We start from the raw sequence: 16,784 nt of genomic DNA, 5'->3' as shown, positions 1-16,784 counted from the left end.
GACCAGAATCTCCCATCAAGCTAAACTTATAGCATTCTAGGGCTTCTCCAGCTGACATCTCCAAATCTTTCCAAACTCCTCCCTCAATCACTTCCAAAGGCTTCTGAACCACAGTCACTTTCTCATCCCTGAGACGCTATTGCGTCTACCACACCTACCTGCAATTTAAAGGAGGAAACGTGCACAGTATTTTGGCTCACATTTGTAGAGGTTTATTTGGTTGGTTCCTAGGTCAAATGGCATGGCACAAGGTCATGGTGGAGGAGAAGCTGCTCATGGCATCATGAAAGGGAAGCAGAGAGAGTCAAGAGAGGAGCTGGGGAGCGAGACAAACCCTTCCAGGCCACACCCCACTGACTTACCTCTTCTGACCACATCCTAGCTCTTAACACTAAGCCAGCTATAAACTCCCCATAAGCCAATCACCTTTCAAAAGCCCTGCCTACAAGAGTATGAGGCTCTTGGAAGACATTTAGATATAAATCATAACCTGCTCCCACCATGCTATACTGACTGATCACAGGCCCAAACCAAGTGTCACCCAATCCTGAATTGAAATCACCAGAACTGACAGCCAAAATAAACCCTTCCTCTTTATACATTTTATTTGCCTCAGCCATTTGTTACAATGACAGAAAGATGATTATACACTTACTAATCCTCTGAAGGGATACCCCAGAGAGGAAGTTATTTCAAAGTAATTTTATGAGATGGGCTGAACTCTGGCATTTATTTTTTTCTCAGCCTCAGGCTAACATCCATGGTCTCCTATGAATGTTTATTTCCTGAGTGCCTGCTCTGTGCAAAACACTGAGTATACAGTGGTAATCAAGCCCCTTGCCCAAGCTGTGCAGTGTGCAGAAGAACATCATCACTTTCCTGCTGAATCAAGGGTATCAGGATGGTCTCAGAGAAGATCTCCTCTGGTCCCTGCCTGTGCCGTTTGTCCAGATCCCCATGACTATCCCAGGGCTGTCCAGACCCATCTTGGGCTGTCAGTGTCCTCTTTCTAGCCACCTCAAACTTACCAACCTAGTTTTGAGACTGCTTTTAGACAAATTATCTCCACCTACACAGAGAGTGTCATCTGCCAATAGCCATCCATTGGGGCCACTCTGGGTCTTGGTTAAAAGAAGAAGATCCAGATATGTCCCCTCCTAGAGATCCAAAAGTTGTGGGAAGCTTGTTGGGAGCAAGAGTTGTTTCTTCCTCGAGCCCATATGAAGCTCCTGAGTACAAACACACACTGGAAATGGCTGGTGATACTGAAGACATGTGCTCTGAGAGCAGTCAGATGGTGGCCAAGAAAAGCAGTGGTCCATAAAAGGGCCATGGAGGGTGCTGGGGGCCACTACAAGTGGTCTTTATGCCAGGGAGAAGGCACCAAAGATTTATAGCAGTGACACAGCCAAAACTAGGGAACTCCAGCCATCAGTGCAGCTTAGAGAAAAAAGGGCCAAAGGCTGGAAGAGTGCAGTGTTTGAGAATTATGAGTAGATGGTTACTCTGAAGTCTGGCTGGGGGGAGGGAAGGCAGGCAAGAGGCACCAGATGAGGCTCATGAGGCTAAAAGTGCACCAGGCTAGATGGAAAAAGCCTTCTTGGCAGTTTAAGGCACAAGGATGGCACGGGCAGAGATTCATTAGGAAATCTCCCTCTGGAAATGCAACACATGCCAGAGACTGACTGTGGACAAACTGAGGTGGATGAGGCCTTAGTAAAGATCTCCCAGGACCAGCAATGTAGCAGATGGTATTCTTACCCCTGCAGCCCTGGAATTGTGTCCTTTAGTTAAGAGGCTAAAGACTAGCTCCTCATACAAACACTTAATATTCATATTGGAAGAAATTCAGTAAAATTGAATAAAATATTTTTATGCTTTGAAATAATTTTAAAGTGTCATTCATCTATATATTTTGTAATGGCCAAGAGAAAAGGTTATCTTGAATTAGAGGAAGGTCTGATGTCCACAGAAAAGAAACTGATGCCTATAGTTATGGAGGGGAATGAAAATAGAGAAACAGGCAATTTTTACTTTGTACCTTATCTGCAACTATGCTTAATTTGTTAAAAAGCATGATCATATATTACATTTTAATATAAAAACAATTAATAAATTAAAGTAAGGTTTTAAAATTCCTTTGAAGTCTGTGTATAGTTAACTGGGCATCAACGATATAGCATGTGACTCATTTTTAAGACTCCTTGGCAAACAAAGAGCTAATATCTTAAAGAGTCTCTCCTTAAAAACATAAAATAGCACTCTTTATAATAAAAGATCCTGCCTTTTTCAAAATCAATGATCAAAATTGGGATTTAATAGGTTACAGAGTTACCAATTTAGGCAGAGACAACAAGTGCTGTGTTGCTCCTTTTCTTCCATGCTGGCCTTTGGTCTCATGACTGTGTAGAGGAGGGCCTGAGTCCTTCCACGCATGCTTAAGTGCTTAGAATGGCATGGAGATGTGGAGGCAGGAGGTGAGCCTACACAACCATATCACAAACATCTTAGCAACTCCACAGCTCTCAGATAGGGAAATAGCCTTCTATGACCCAAATGAATTTAATCTTAGGTGAGACTGAGGGGAAAAAAACCCCACCTAAAAATCTAGTCCTAATCCTATTCCTGTGCATTATGATCATTATCTGTGTTATTGATAGATCAATAGTATTTGTTTGCAGGTTTTGGTTCAGCTTTTTACATGGTAGTATAAGTTTTCCATATCACAAGGTGAGAATTTCGTAAGTTTCAGACTCTGTCTCTGCCTCTTTCTCTGTCTCTCTTTCCTCCCTCCCTCCCTCCTTCCCTAGTACTCCTGAAGGAACCCGGGGCCTTGCACACACTAGGCAAATGCTCTACCACTGAGCTACAGTGACTGTCTCTTACAATACCAGAGAAGTGATGGAGTCTAGCCCTTCCCACAACCTTGCCAAGCTCTCTGAGCTCTAGACTGCTGATAACTAGCTATGAGAACTTGGGCAAACACAGGTATTTAGGTCTCTGCATCGAAAATTCCTATCAGCAGAAGAGACACTAGAATTAAATGGGTGAGGTGAGAATTAAGTGGGTTGATTTTTATAAGGTGCTTAAATCCAACCTGCACACACAGTAAACTTTCTGGAAGTGTAAGCCATCATTTTACAGCCCAAGCAGGGTTGGGTTTTCTGGGTTCAGAATCAGCACACGGTGATAGCATCAAACTACTGATTGCAATTAAGACTACCTCACAAAGGCAAACTCAAAGATCACACTTACTAGTGTTGAAACTTCCAGACAAATGTCAAGAATGTTCAATTCTATTTATAGACTATTAAATTCAAAGCTTTTTAGAGACCCAGAAAAGTATTTTCCTTTTTCTTTTTCCTTTGCCATGCTGGGGATCAAACCCTGGGCCAGCACTCTACCACTGAGCTACACAGCCCCCAGAAAAGTATTCAAATGGGGATTTTTTTTAAAGGTTCTTTGATCAGAACAACATAATGTTGGGTTAAAAAACCAACTTGTGCCAGACGTGGTAGCATATGCCTGTAATCCCAGTACTCAGAAGGCTGAGGCAGGAGGATTGCTGTGAGCTGGAGGCCAGCTTGGGCTACATAACAAGACTCTGTACCAAAACAAAACAAAACAAAAACAAACACAAACAAACAAAAATTTCCATGATGTTACTTCAACAACTGGTAAAGTGCCAAACTCATTCAGGCTTACTTTGGCTAAAGCTTTGGTCAGGATGAGTAGTTTTTGAGAAACTATGGGAAAGATACTTTAAATTTTTTTTTTCAGGTGCTCAAGTAACCTACAAATCATCATTTTCAAAGGCTGAGTGTTCTCTTATGAGCCTGTCTATAGCACACTTAAAGTGATCTCTTATGAGCCGGGGATTTAGCTCAGTGGTTCCATCACCTGCCTTGCAAATGCAAGGACCCGAGTTCCATCCCCGGTACCAAAAAAAAAAAATCATTAGAAAGTTCTCTATGCCAACCTGTACTTCACTTCCCTATTTAGTAGTCATTTAAGTAGTAAGTAACCAATTAAGTAGTAAGTAATCATTTATATACCTGACAGTACTCAGAATATTCAAGACTGGATTTTCCTAGGGTTTAGGTACTGAGTCAGCTTATAATGTAAAACTTTCTTATAATCAAATTTATTCTTGAAAACTTCTTAAATGGCCCACAAAGTAAAATTCTAATAAAGCTGATTTTTACCTCCCCCTACTATTGGAATAAATTACTTTGGCTGAGCTAATGAGGTGGTTTTCATTTAAGAGCTGTGTTGCATGAAAAATACATTTATTCACTTAGCATGAATGCATGTGGTTTGATTATCCGTATTACACAATGCTATGAAATAGTGAATGTTTTCCTTTTAAAGATGTTCTCACAGAGTACCCTCAACACATCAGGCACTGCAAGGCCAGGACACTTGCCACACACATTCCTCACAACACATCAGTGTGGAAAAGCAGGCAACTTACTAACATCATACTAAGCCACTTCCTGAGATGAAGTGACATTTATAGGGATCAGGAGAAAAAAGTATGGTGACCTGAGAGTGGTATTCTTGAGGGTGAGGGGGGAGCAGAGTGATGTACAGAACCCTATCACTGTATCTTAAGAAGCAAGTTCACATGGAGTTGTTTTGTACCCCCTAATAAATATTTTATGAGATCTTGACTCATCTTCAAAGAACATTGGTTTGCAGCAAATTCTCAAAATATTTAATTTGGGGACTATTCATACAAGAAACTCCAAATAATACTATTTATTTAGCAAAACAAAATACACTAGGAAAAATCTTCAAAGATATCTTCAACTGCATGAACAACCCAATGAATCCTTTTAAGACAGGTACTTTAAAGATGTCATTCTAGAAACATACTGTTTACTAATCCTTCAGTTACACCAAAACACATTTTATGGGTATTACAAAAGAACACAAACTCCAGCAGTCATCTTTCCCTAACAGAGCAAGCACGCCAAGGATTCAATTATACCAAAGATTCCCACAATTCTCTGCCATCTAAGACAGATGGATTTTGCAAACTATGGATCAGATGCCACCTTGATGAGGAAGTGAATTCATTAGTATCTATTGTTTGGGCAGGGGATTTAGCTCAGTGGTTCTGGCGCCTGCCTCAAAAGTGCAAGGTCCCAGAGTTCGATCTCTGGTACCAAAAAAAAAAACAAAAAAACGAAAACAAAACAATATCTATTGTTTGATGGATGCTGGAGAAAATGGAAAAAGGCATTCCCACACCTGTTTCAAAGCCCAGTCAGGGTAGGTTTATAGCTCAGGTGTGTACCCAAGTAGGTTTGTTTCTAAAAAGTGATGGCAGAGATACTGCCATCTGTTCAAAGGGATTCTCCCTTCAGGATTACTGTACTACAAATTTTGCCAAAAATGTGGCAATCTACAATGTGCAGGAAGAATAACATCATGGGAAGTACAGACTCCTAGCGTCTTCCCTTCAGGTCCAGTGACCTTAACAGCCACCAACTTCATTTCCTGTCAATTAGAGATATTTGGCCTGTCCCCTGAGGGGTAGGAAAGGGTCAAATAAACTGAAACCTCAAGAAGCATTTCATGAACCATAAAACAGGATCACATGAGATGATTAACAGACTAAGAAAGTTAGACAACTCAAGAGACACATTCTGGTATGAACATTTTATTTTAACAAAAATGCACTTTAAAAACTGATTTTATGGGCCAGGGATTTAGCTCAGTGGTTCTGCCACTTGCCTTGCAAGCGCAAGGACCTGAGTTTGATACCCCCCAAAAAACAAACAAAAAAACCTGATTTTACACCCTCAAACTCTGAAATTTCCACTTACTTAAAAAGTGAGAGACAAGGCATCCTAGACTCAATTTCAGGCATGAATAAACTAGTACCAGATTTTTAAGCTATATAAGCTAGCTGCATTTTTGGTACCATAAAAATAGTGACATTAACTTGTTTCAAGAGTACCTGTAAAAAGCACATGGGACATATTTGTGTAAAAACAGTCTCACCTCAATAAACATCTATGTGTTTGACATATATGTCCATTAATGATAGGCACAACTCTAAGAACATCAGATTACACAAATTATTTTTTAATAATTGTGATTAGGAATTGAAACGTACAAGGAATCTAAAGGTAAGTAGCTGAAAATGCTACTACTACACAGAAGCACATCGTAACAAGGAATGATACAGCTCTCCTCGAGGAATGACTTCGGAAAATTTAAATGATTATTTTACTAGAAAAGTTAGAACCTTTAGTGAAAAAGTAACTCAATCTCCCAAGATCCAGTAAATTACAGATTTTGTGCAATTACTAACATACAGTTTAGGAGATTAATACTGACCAACAGAACTTTTAGATGGTTCTGAATGGTCTACAGTTGCCTTTGTTTTACATGTCTATGAAATTAAAGATTTCTCAGTGAGAAGTTGACACTTATTCTGAACTAGATACAAATAACGTGTAGATTCAGAACCAATGACTGCTCTTCACCCTCAAGGAGTTTCTTTTAATTTACACAAAACTAGGTTGGTTTTTCTTTTTCAAATGTACATGGCCCATTTCCTAAATCCTAAAAAGTAAAGGGAGACAAATGGACAACAGTTTATGTATTTTGTGAATTTTTTTACCCTTTTTAAGCAAATTCAACTGCCATCTAGTCAGTGATATGGCAAACTTGTTACAAATTTCTATGACTTGGAAAATTAAAGATCTAAGAACTCTAAATGCTGCAGCTATGTCTCCTCCCTGTGTGAGTTCATGCAGTCTTCGACTTACTCCTCTTGTTTGCAGGCTTTACTAGCAACTTTCATGTCAGCACTCAGGAGACCAAAATGATTTGAGAAAAGGATATTGTTAAATTAACCCTCCACAAACATATCCTAGCTTGTTATAAGAGGGCTTAATATATCTGTGAGTTAAATTTTAATTAAAAAGCCATTTACTGTAACACAAATGAAGAATAAAATGTAATTAAGAACCACTCTTTTAAAAAGTCTTTACTTTTAATGACTGGTATTTTTCACTTAGAAACAAATGAATTGAATAGCTAGCAGCATTTAAATACAGAAATAGTTCCATTTCTTTTTTCCTTTTATAAAGTGCCATTTTTAACCAGACAGATTTACCACCCAGCTTTTCAGTAACTACACCATAGTTCTTTGAGTAGATGCAAAGAATCCTAGGAAAACTGGAAGATTTAGCATTTTAAACATTTGCAAGATGTTGCTACAAAGCATAAAACTATGAATGTACTAGTGAAATTAAAAATATCTCTTACAGAAGAATCATTAAGTTGACTTAATAATTACTTCATAGCATAGGCTCACTAACATGCCATCTTTTGCAAATTTAACCCTAACTCTACAGTTTCTGTTAATACTCCCTAAGCACGATTACGTTGTGCCAAATAGAATCAAAGGTTATGTGAGCCCCAGCATAAAAATCCTAGCAAATTTAGACTTTTAGAGTAGAAAAACAAGTTACTGACAATCAGAACAAGAGGCGATGTTTTATTTAAAAGTACCATAGGCTGCTAAGTGTCCTAAATAAAAGTTTGGGCAGTTATTAATAATGGTCAGTAACACTGAGTGCAGTGGTATTGGACAAACAGGTGGAAACCAGAGTACATATTAACTCAAAAGTAAATGTTGCCTATTTCTTTAGTGATTAATTTAAAACTGAAATCGCTTTAAAAAAAATAACTGAACTGCTACTTATAATACAAATAGGATACCAACAGGATTCCCATTATTTTCTAATTAGTATTTTTGAAACTCATCTCTGTCCTGACCCTCTGTAGTACCTTAAGAAGCAAATTAGTAAAAAACAAGGTAGCATGTAGTTTCGTTTACACTTACAAATACAAGTTTTATTACAATTTGCATTTTTTGTTGCTGATGAAAAAGTAGCTACTTAGAAAAATAGATACATAAAAGTGCACTATTCCTTCCTTTGGATGGATCCAGTAGTGGTTAAAGCAAAGGAACTCTCAATCATCAATTTTGCCACCCCACCCCCCGCCCCCATTTAGTACATTTCTAGTCCTCAGAAATAGGACCTTCAGGTCAGAGGGGTAGTGTGGGGAAGAGGCACAGATCAGTGTTTGATGAATCACTTAAAAAGAAATCCACTTCCCCTGAAGTGGCCTGAAGGGGATATCTCCCTACTCACCCCAGCCCCTCAAGGAAGAACAGGTAATTCTGCCTATCTTTTCTGGTCTCTCTTCTTTATCCACACCTAGTATTCCATCCCGAAAGACAGGCAAACCTTAGCATTTCGGAAAGAAATAATTTTTATCCAAACACATTGGACTTGGGTCTTAACTTGAAGGAGGACGAGTGCCCTCTAAAGGACCGCTCCTCCTCCTCTTCCTCCAGCGGCTGCTCAGGGTCCCGGGAAGAGAGCGTGGTGTGGATGACCTGGGTTTTGAAGCGGATCTTATTGAGCCTGGGTTTTATCCTTCCACTAGAACTGCCTGAGGCTTTGCGATCCTTGGCTTTGCCTCCAGCCCACCCTTCAGCCAAGTGGTGGTGATGGTGGTGGTGTTCTCCATCCTCCAGGACATGCGAGAGTCTGTAGGTGATGAGGTGAGCGGGGAGCACCTTGGACAGCCTCCAGCGCCCGCCCCCGCCCCCGCCGCCGGCTGCGCTCTCCACCTCCTCCTCCTCGTCCAGGGCGCCCACCAGGCTCTTGATCTCCTCGGCGACGCTTACACTCAAGTACTGGGAGGCCTTCCTCCCGCTGTAGTCCCTGATGTCCACGTCAGCGTCGTAGGCCCCCACCAGTAGTTTAACCACTTCCACATGCCCGTGCATGGCGGCGAGATGAAGGGCGGTATAGCCTCCGCTTGTGCGGGCGTTGATGTTCACCGGTAGCTGGTGCTTGCCGGCAAAGTTGACCAGCGTGGCCAGCAACTCCTGCCGCCCGTGCTTGGCGGCCCAGTGCAGGCAGGTGAAGCCGGTGATGAAGTCGCGCTTGGCCAACAGGCCAGGGTCGCAGGTGAGCAGCGCCTCCAGGCCAGCCCAATGGCCGTCGGCGGCCGACAGCATCCAGGCGTGCTCCAGGGGATCCAGTGCCACGGTGGCCCCGCTGCCCTCTTCCTCCGCCGCCGACGAGGCCACCGATGCGCTGTCCGAGTCACCCCTGCCGCGACCTCCGCTGTAGGAGGCCCCGGGGCTGCTGCGCCTTGGCCGTGGGGAGCTGCCAGGGACGGGGTCCCGAAAGCCCGGGCGCACGGCCCCCGGAGTGGCGGGCGCATTCTCAGGGGGTGGCCGGAGCGGGTCGTGCGCGGGCTCGGGGGACTGCCCGGGCGGGTCGCACGCGGCGTTGGGAGGCTGCCCGAGCGGGTCGCGCGCGGGCTCGGGGGGCGGCCCGGGCGGGTCCGCAGCCGGCGGGGCCCCGGCGCAGAAGCGCTTCTTCAGGTGCACGTACTTGGCGCCGTCGTCGGGGTCGGTGCGTACGGTGGCCACGGTGTTGATCAGCTCCTTGAAGTGCGCGCGGGCTCGGGCACGCTGCTCCGGCTCGCCGCCCAGGGCACCCCTGAAGTGCTCCACCAGGTCTGTTTGCCGGACGCGGCCCCCGCGCTCCACGAGGAACCGCAGCACCGTTTCGGGGCTCGGCTCCACTGGCCCCTCCATCTGCACCGCGCTACTGCTCTGGGTGGACGGTTCAACCCGGCCCCATCGCGCCGGGGAGGGTGCTAGAGTACAACTGGCTGAGCAACCGACGCTCAGGAGACTGCAGCCCAGGACACCGCACCAGCTCTAGGGGCCGCGCCCGAGGGCTACGCCCCGACCCCGCCCACTTCCGGTCCATGCGCGGTCCCTACTCGCCGCTCCCTACAGCCTAGTCACGCCCACTTCCGGTCCGAGCGGGCCGCAATCACTGCTCCCACAGGTCGTAGTCGACCGGCCGTTTCCTCCTGGAGCCTTCCTCCAGTTCCCGCTCTGTTCAGTTGCCCTCCCGCCCTGGCTCCCGAGCTCTGAGCGCCAAGGGCGCTCCTGAGGGGCTCGCCCGGCGCGCGGGAAAAGCTAGCCCGTGCTGGACTCCGCCCCGCCGAGGCGGCCCCGCCCACCTCCCCCTCCACCCCCCGCCGTCCGGGACGGGCGCGGGCAGGCCTGGGTGAGACCTCCGTTCGCAGCTTGCTCGCCTGGCCATGGCCGCCACCGACGACGCGCGGCGTCGGGTGAGTCTGCGTCCTCCCTTGGGGCCCCCAAAACTTTCTGGCCCAAGTCCCAGAGACCGCGGCGCCCCTCTACAGACCCCGGAGTCTCTAGGTTTCCTGCAACCTCCTCAACCTAGGAGTCTCCCGAACCACTGCTAGTGCCCCTTGGTCCGCGTGAACGACGCACCCAGCCCGCGAGAGGTTCGGGTCTTCTGCGGGGGGCCGGCGTTGCCCGACCGGGAGCGCCCAGCTGGCGGGATGGGCGGTGGCCCGCCCTCCTCTAACGGTCTCCGTGCATGGCGACCTCCGCAGCCCGCGGGGCCCGAGCCCCTCCGCCCGCCGTCTGCGCTTGAAGGAGCATCTTGCGAGCTGGCCCTGTCGGGCTTCGGTCTCGCTGTGGGTGTCTCGGCAGTGGCGAGCGGGATTCTCCGCAGGATCCGCCTTTGTCTCCGCTGGATCCCTTAAGTGCCGGACTTCCCGCGGCGCGTGGTGGGGAATGATCTCCCTGCGCGGTTCTTGCTGTGAAAAACGTTCCGTTTCAATTTGTAACACTGTAAATGTCGCTGGTTGCAATGTATGTAAAGCTGTCCGAGGCTAGAGACAGTTTTAGGACTATTGATTCTAGCACTGTGCTGCAGAAGTCAGTTCCGATGGCGCCTAGGAGGGGCGACTATTTGTTCAACAGAGCCTGGGCTGTCCTCTCCACCCGATCAGATGTTTAGAGAAGTCTCTTTCAGTGTGGATTGCTGTGACAGTTGCTGTGTCTGTGTGCCTGTGTCGGGGAGGGACATGTGGAGGGGACCTAGTGAGAACTCTATTGGATTTTTTCACACAGCAGAGTTTTCTGGAGATTCTTCATCTAGGTTGCTGCCCAGTACTGTATCAGTAGTTTTGCTGAGTGGTGTTCCATGGTATGGATGTAGCAGACTTTGTTTGAAGCAAACCGAGGTTGTTTCTAGTTTTTGGCTATTACATATACGGCTGCTAGAAACATTCCTGTAAGTAATAACTAATGTTACATAATGTAAACATAAATCTTCAGTTCTCTGGAGTAAATGTTCAGGAATACAGTTGCTGGGTCATATGGTAATTGCATACTTAGGTGTATTTTATTTGGGTACTGGAAATTGCAAACCAAGACCTTCATACTGAGCTGTATCTCCAGCTTTTTTAAAAAAATTGGTTATTAAGCCCGGGATTTAGCTCAGTGGTTCTGGCGCCTGCCTCGCAAGTACAAGGTCCCGAGTTCAGTCCCCGGTACCCCTTCCCCCCAATTGTTTATTTTGAGACAGTGTCTCCCTACATCCTAAGTTGCCAAGCCTGAGCTCGAATTTGTGAGCTTCCTGTCTCAGGCTCCAAGAGTGCTGAGAGTACCCCTATCAGCCACCATGCCTGTCTGCAAGTTTAGTTTTACATATATCATATGGCCAGACTGGTTCCCAGAGTTGCTGTACTATTATACCATTTTCCATTCCCACCATCAGTGTATTAGAGATCCATTTTCTCCACATCCTTGGCAGCATTTAATATTGTCCCTGTTTGTAGCCACTCTGATAAGTGTGTAGTGATAACTCATTGTAGCTGTAAGTACATTTCCACAGTGGCCAGTGATGGAAGTTTTTTCATATGCATATTTGCCATTTCCTCTGTTATTATGCCTTCATTTCTTTTTTATCCATTTTCTTTTTTTAATCCATTTTCCAATTGGATTATTTAGATTTTTGCTTTTGAGTGTAGATTCTAGTTCCTTTTCAGGTATGTGGTTTGCAAATTTTTTCTTCTCAATTTGTAGTTTGTCTTTTCATCCTCTTAATAGGATCTTTTGCAAAGCAGAAGTTTTAAAGTTTGATGAGGTTCATTCAATCACTTTTTCCTTTTACGGATTTTGTTTTTGATATCAAGCATAAGAACTCTGCCTAGCCCTAGATACCAAGGATTTTTCTCTTACTATTTCCAGTGAAAGTGTTACACTTTACATTTTATATTTAATTTCATGATCCATGTAGAATTAATTTTTCTAATATAAGAAGCCTTCAGTTGAGGGATTTTTTTTTTGTTTTCTTTTGTTTATGGATGTCTAGTTGCTCCAGCACTGTTGGTTGAAAAGCTCTCATTCCTATATTTAATTGTTGTATTTTATTTATTTATTTTAAAATTTTGAAACAGGGTCTCATTAAGTCACTAAGTTGCTGGGATTGAACTTGCAGTCCTCTTGCCTCAGCCTCCCAGAGTGCTGGAATTAAAGCCACCCCCATGCCAGCTTGTTGCATTTCTGTCAAAAGTCAGTTGAACACATTTATGTGGGTCTATTTCTGGGATCCATATTACCATACACTGTTGATTCCTATAGCTGTATAAATCTTCACATAGTGTGGCTGATACCTCCTACTTTATTCCTCTATTCTCAAAAAATTTTTAACTATTCTAGTTCTTTGCCTTTATACATTTTAGAATCATTTTGAAGAATTGAGCTGTTCTTTGTAGTTGTCAAATTTACATGAATAGACTATGTCTACAAAAAGACTTCCTTGGATTTTTATAGGAACTACATTAAATCTGTATATCAATTTAGTGAGAATTGATATCTTTACTATTTTGAGTTTTCCACCTCATGAGCAGGGTATTTCCCTTTTTTTCTTTATATTTCTTTGATTTCTTTTATTATCATTTTTGGCATACAGTCTTGTATATGTTTTATTAGTCATACTTTTATGCCTAAGTATATAAGTTTTGAGGTATTATAGATGTTTATTGGTTTTAAATTTTATTCACTATACAGTAATATAGTTGATTTTTAAATGTTTACCTTGTGTTCTGTGACCTTGGTAAATTCATTTATTTTGGGAGTTGGAATTCTTTGAAATTTTCTACATAGGTAATCATATCATTCGCAGATAGGGACAATTTAACTCTTCCTTTACCTGCTTGCCTTTTCTTTCCAGTCTTATTTTGCTTGCTAGATTCTAGCACTGTGTTCCTTCTTAATTTTTGCTTTGTTTTGTTTCATTATGTTACTTTAGCACTCTGTTCAGTAGCAGTGGTGTAAAAAGACCTTCCTTTCCCTGTTTCTGTTATTGTAAAACTCAGTTTTTCAGCTGTAGAGGTTTTTTTAAATCAACTTTACAAGGGCTAACAGCCTATGGTTTCCACATACACTACTATCTTTGATTTGATACCAGAAAAATTGAACGTATGGAATTGGTATTAATTTTTTAAATGGTAAGATTCTTAAATGACACTATTTATGGCTGCAAGTTTCTTTTTTGGGTGTTTTCAAATTACAAATTCAGTCACATAATAGTTATCAGTCTACACTCATCTTATGTTATTTTGTGTGATTTGTGGTAGTTTGAAGAATTGAACTTTTCCTTCCAGTTGTCAGATTTACATGAATAGACTATAGTCCTATCCCATTTCAGTCCTAATGTTGATAATTTGTGTTGTGTACCTTTCCTTTGTCACTATTAATAGTTTATCAATTTTCTTTTCTTTTCAGTGAATTAGCTCTTTGTTTCATTGATTTAAAATTTTTTTTCTGTTATCAATATAAATGATTTCTGATCTTTATTTTCTTTCTTTGGAAAAGTATTTTTTCCTTGCTTGTTTTGAGTTTATTTTGCTCTTTTTCTAGGTTCTTGAGGTGGGAGCTTAGTTTATTGATTTGCTACTTTTCCTCTTTTCTGATGTATTCATTTAGTGATATGGATTTCTCTCTCAGAATAAGTCTAAAAGTCCCCAAAACAATACCTATGCCACAGCCTGAATATTGGGCTGCTTTAAATTTCCTCCAGTAGATTAAGCAGTCCACTCACTTAATGTCAGTCTCCTACAAAATCTCAGGGTATGGGCAAATTGAAGACAAATTTTCTGCCAGAAAGTAACACACATGGCCTCTAGTCCAGCTGCCAATAGAGTCCTTGTTCCCAGCTTCTGAGGCTCTCCTTTATTGCTCACATTCTTGTCAGCATTCTGGTCTTCTGAATTTTGAGTAAAATCTCCCGTCAATCTCAACTTACTGCATTCTAGGGCTTCTCTAGCCAGCATCTCCAGACCTTTTCAAACTCTTTCTGTGAACTAGTTCCAAAGGCTTCTAAACCTTGGTTGGGTATAGTTACAGAAATGACCCTACTTCTCGGGTACCAAAGTCTGCCTTAGTCACTTTCCCATCACTGGAACAAAATACCCAACATCTACAACTTAAAGGAGAAGTTTTTTTCATGAAACCATAGCTCTTAGTGTCAGTCCATGGTTGGTTGGCTCTAAGGCAGGAACAGGATGCAGAGGGAGGGGCAGGAGGCAGAGGAAAAGGTACTTAACTCATGGCAGCCAGGAAGCAGAGAGAGAGAGAATGGGAATAGCCAGAGACAAGAATATACTCTTCATCATGCCCCCAGTGCCCTACATCCAGTCAGCCCCCTCCTCCTAACAGTACATTCAGCTACTGATGCCCCAATGATCCAGTCACCCTCCAACACATAATACTTTTGGGGGACATTTTAGATCTAAGTTATAACAAATTTCAGTTTTTTAAAAATAGAACAAGACATTAAAACTACAGAAAGAGGTTTAATGTCTTACTAGCAGTGGTAAGTTCTACTCGGTTGTATTATCTCTGAAATCTTCACATTCCCTTTATTAGTGATTGCATTCATTTTATATTTCAGGAGATCTTGACTGTACGGTTAACTGTTGCTGACTGCAATAGTGGTCCTAAAATACAATAATGTTAAATACAATCCACTGTCTACCCTTTTCTGCCTCCTGAGAAATACACCTCCTGAGAAATATAACTTTCCACTTCAAAATTTTATTACACTCCTTTGAATAATTATCTGTATTGGCTAGCTTTCTGTTGCTAGGACAAAATATCTGATGTACACAATTTAAAGGAGGAAAGATTTATGTAGCCCATGGTTTCAAAGGTTTCAGAGGTTTCAGTCCATGGTTGGCTGTCTCTAAGGCAAAAACATCATGACAGAAGCATGGCCAGGAAAACTGCTCAACTCATGGCATCCAGAAAGTAGAGCAGTAGGGGAGGAGTTAGAGAGGAAGGGGTCAGGCTCCAAATATACTCCTCAAGGTCATGCTCCCATGGCCCACTTCCTCTAACTAGGCTCCACCTCCAAATAGCTCATTCAAGTGTGAACTCATTAGTGTGTTGGTCATTTCTCCAGGAGATTTTTAATCAAGTCAAGTTGACAATCAAGATTAACCAGCACAGTATCTAAGTCTTTGTAATTTTATCCATATTTGTCATTTCGTTTTCAGCTGCAATGCTGTGGAATTCTTTTTCCTTTTCAGTTATCTTTTTTGTATTTTAAAGACTTCCCTTGCTTGCTTTACTTTCTGTCTTAATATTGTGATCCTTAATTCTTCCCTTTCATGTCCTGCAGTTAATTACTACCTCCATACTTAGTGAATTCCCATCTCTCCATGTGGAGCTCCTATAATCATTATAGTATAATGAAAGACCCAGCTCTGTCTTGCCTCTTCTGGAGCTCCAACCCTTGGGCACTTAGTCATATGCTACCTTGCAATACTTTTAATCTTATGTTTTATAGTGTTACTTAACTTTTTACATCAAGTAAATTTTAATAAGCTTTGCATTTTCTCCCTTCAATTATATAAACTGTCTTCAGGGAGAACAACTGTATTATCCTTTGTATCCTCCATATCCACAATAGTATGTTTTGAGGATAGGTGTTGATTATTTTTTTATGGAATATATGTCCATTTTGACAGTTTTATTCTTTCTGAATGTTAAATGAGTAAATTATGATTCTCATGGGCAGTTCATTGGTCAGCATTTATGTTCTAAGGAAGCTCTACCTTTCCTAGGCTGTATATTGTATCATACCTTTTCAATGTTTACAGACTGCTTTTCATCCTAACACAGTTCTAGACAATTTGTATGCATTGATTTATGTATTTTAATATGTAGGAGAAGAGTGCTGTTAATTTTTTTTTTGTACCAGGGATCGAACTCAGGACCTTGTGCTTGTAAGGCAGGCACGGTGCCACTGAGCTAAATCCCCAGCCCTTACATTTTTATATTGTATTATGGAATCAATTTTCTTTTTGAAAGGATATATATTACCCATTCATTTTCAACAATATTAAGTTTTTTCTGTTTAAGATTTCGAGTATTCTTTTTTTTTGGTACTGGGGATCGAACTCGGGTCCTTGGACTTGCGAGGCAGGCGGCGGAACCACTGAGCTAAATCCCCAGCCCAATTTCGAGTATTCTTAATACAAAATACCAGATTCTCAGTGCATTTTCAGTAAGAACTTTAATTCTTACACTTTCTTTTGATTATATCTGGGAGAAAGTTTGAGTTAGGTGATGTTTTATTTTTATAAATTTATTTAACACCTTTACATGTACTACTGATTTAAAGATCATAGAAATAGTAATCACATCTTTCATAATCACAATTAACAAAACTAAAAGATTTAAAACTCACTTATTTTTGAAACAGGGTCTTGCAATATAGTTTAGGCTGGCTTTGAACTCACTGTGTACTCCACGCTGGCCTCGAACTCACAGTGATTCTCTGGCCTCAGCCTCCCTAGTGCTGTGGTTACAGTCATGTGGCACCACACCCGGCTCT

At 42.4% G+C, this 16,784-nt stretch overlaps 2 protein-coding genes across 5 annotated transcripts in view; one reads left to right on the top strand and one right to left on the bottom strand.

Moving 5' to 3' along the window:
- Positions 1–4,736: 4,736 nt before the first annotated feature.
- On the bottom strand, positions 4,737–9,798 carry Sowahc (sosondowah ankyrin repeat domain family member C). The gene has a single exon (XM_004844735.3). The coding sequence runs from the start codon at positions 9,644–9,646 to the stop codon at positions 8,303–8,305; it is 1,344 nt and encodes a 447-aa protein (XP_004844792.2). The 5' UTR covers positions 9,647–9,798; the 3' UTR covers positions 4,737–8,302.
- A 93-nt stretch (positions 9,799–9,891) lies between these two features.
- Positions 9,892–16,784, top strand: part of Septin10 (septin 10) — a 56,893-nt gene continuing 50,000 nt past the window's right edge. For 3 of the 4 annotated variants that reach the window (XR_015448505.1, XM_087204226.1, XM_087204227.1), the window contains exon 1: positions 9,996–10,194. Coding sequence is in view for 3 of the 4 variants with exons in the window: in XM_087204226.1 (XP_087060352.1) it covers positions 10,165–10,194 (30 nt within the window). In the remaining variant the exon portion in view is untranslated. Of the gene's footprint in view, positions 10,195–16,784 lie in introns of all 4 variants that reach the window. The other variant, XM_004921079.4, reaches the window with a different exon arrangement.

Source organism: Heterocephalus glaber, unplaced genomic scaffold, assembly GCF_053883595.1.
Source record: "Heterocephalus glaber isolate CG9 unplaced genomic scaffold, H.glaber_assembly_v1.0 deba00000470, whole genome shotgun sequence".
Classification (NCBI taxonomy): domain Eukaryota; kingdom Metazoa; phylum Chordata; class Mammalia; order Rodentia; family Bathyergidae; genus Heterocephalus; species Heterocephalus glaber.
Note: the sequence above shows the minus strand (reverse complement) of the source record. Positions and strands in the feature narration are given on the sequence as shown.

Excerpts from the sequence above, each read along its gene's own strand:
- Sowahc (XM_004844735.3), bottom strand. The coding sequence starts at position 9,646 with ATGGAGGGGCCAGTGGAGCCGAGCCCCGAAACGGTGCTGCGGTTCCTC.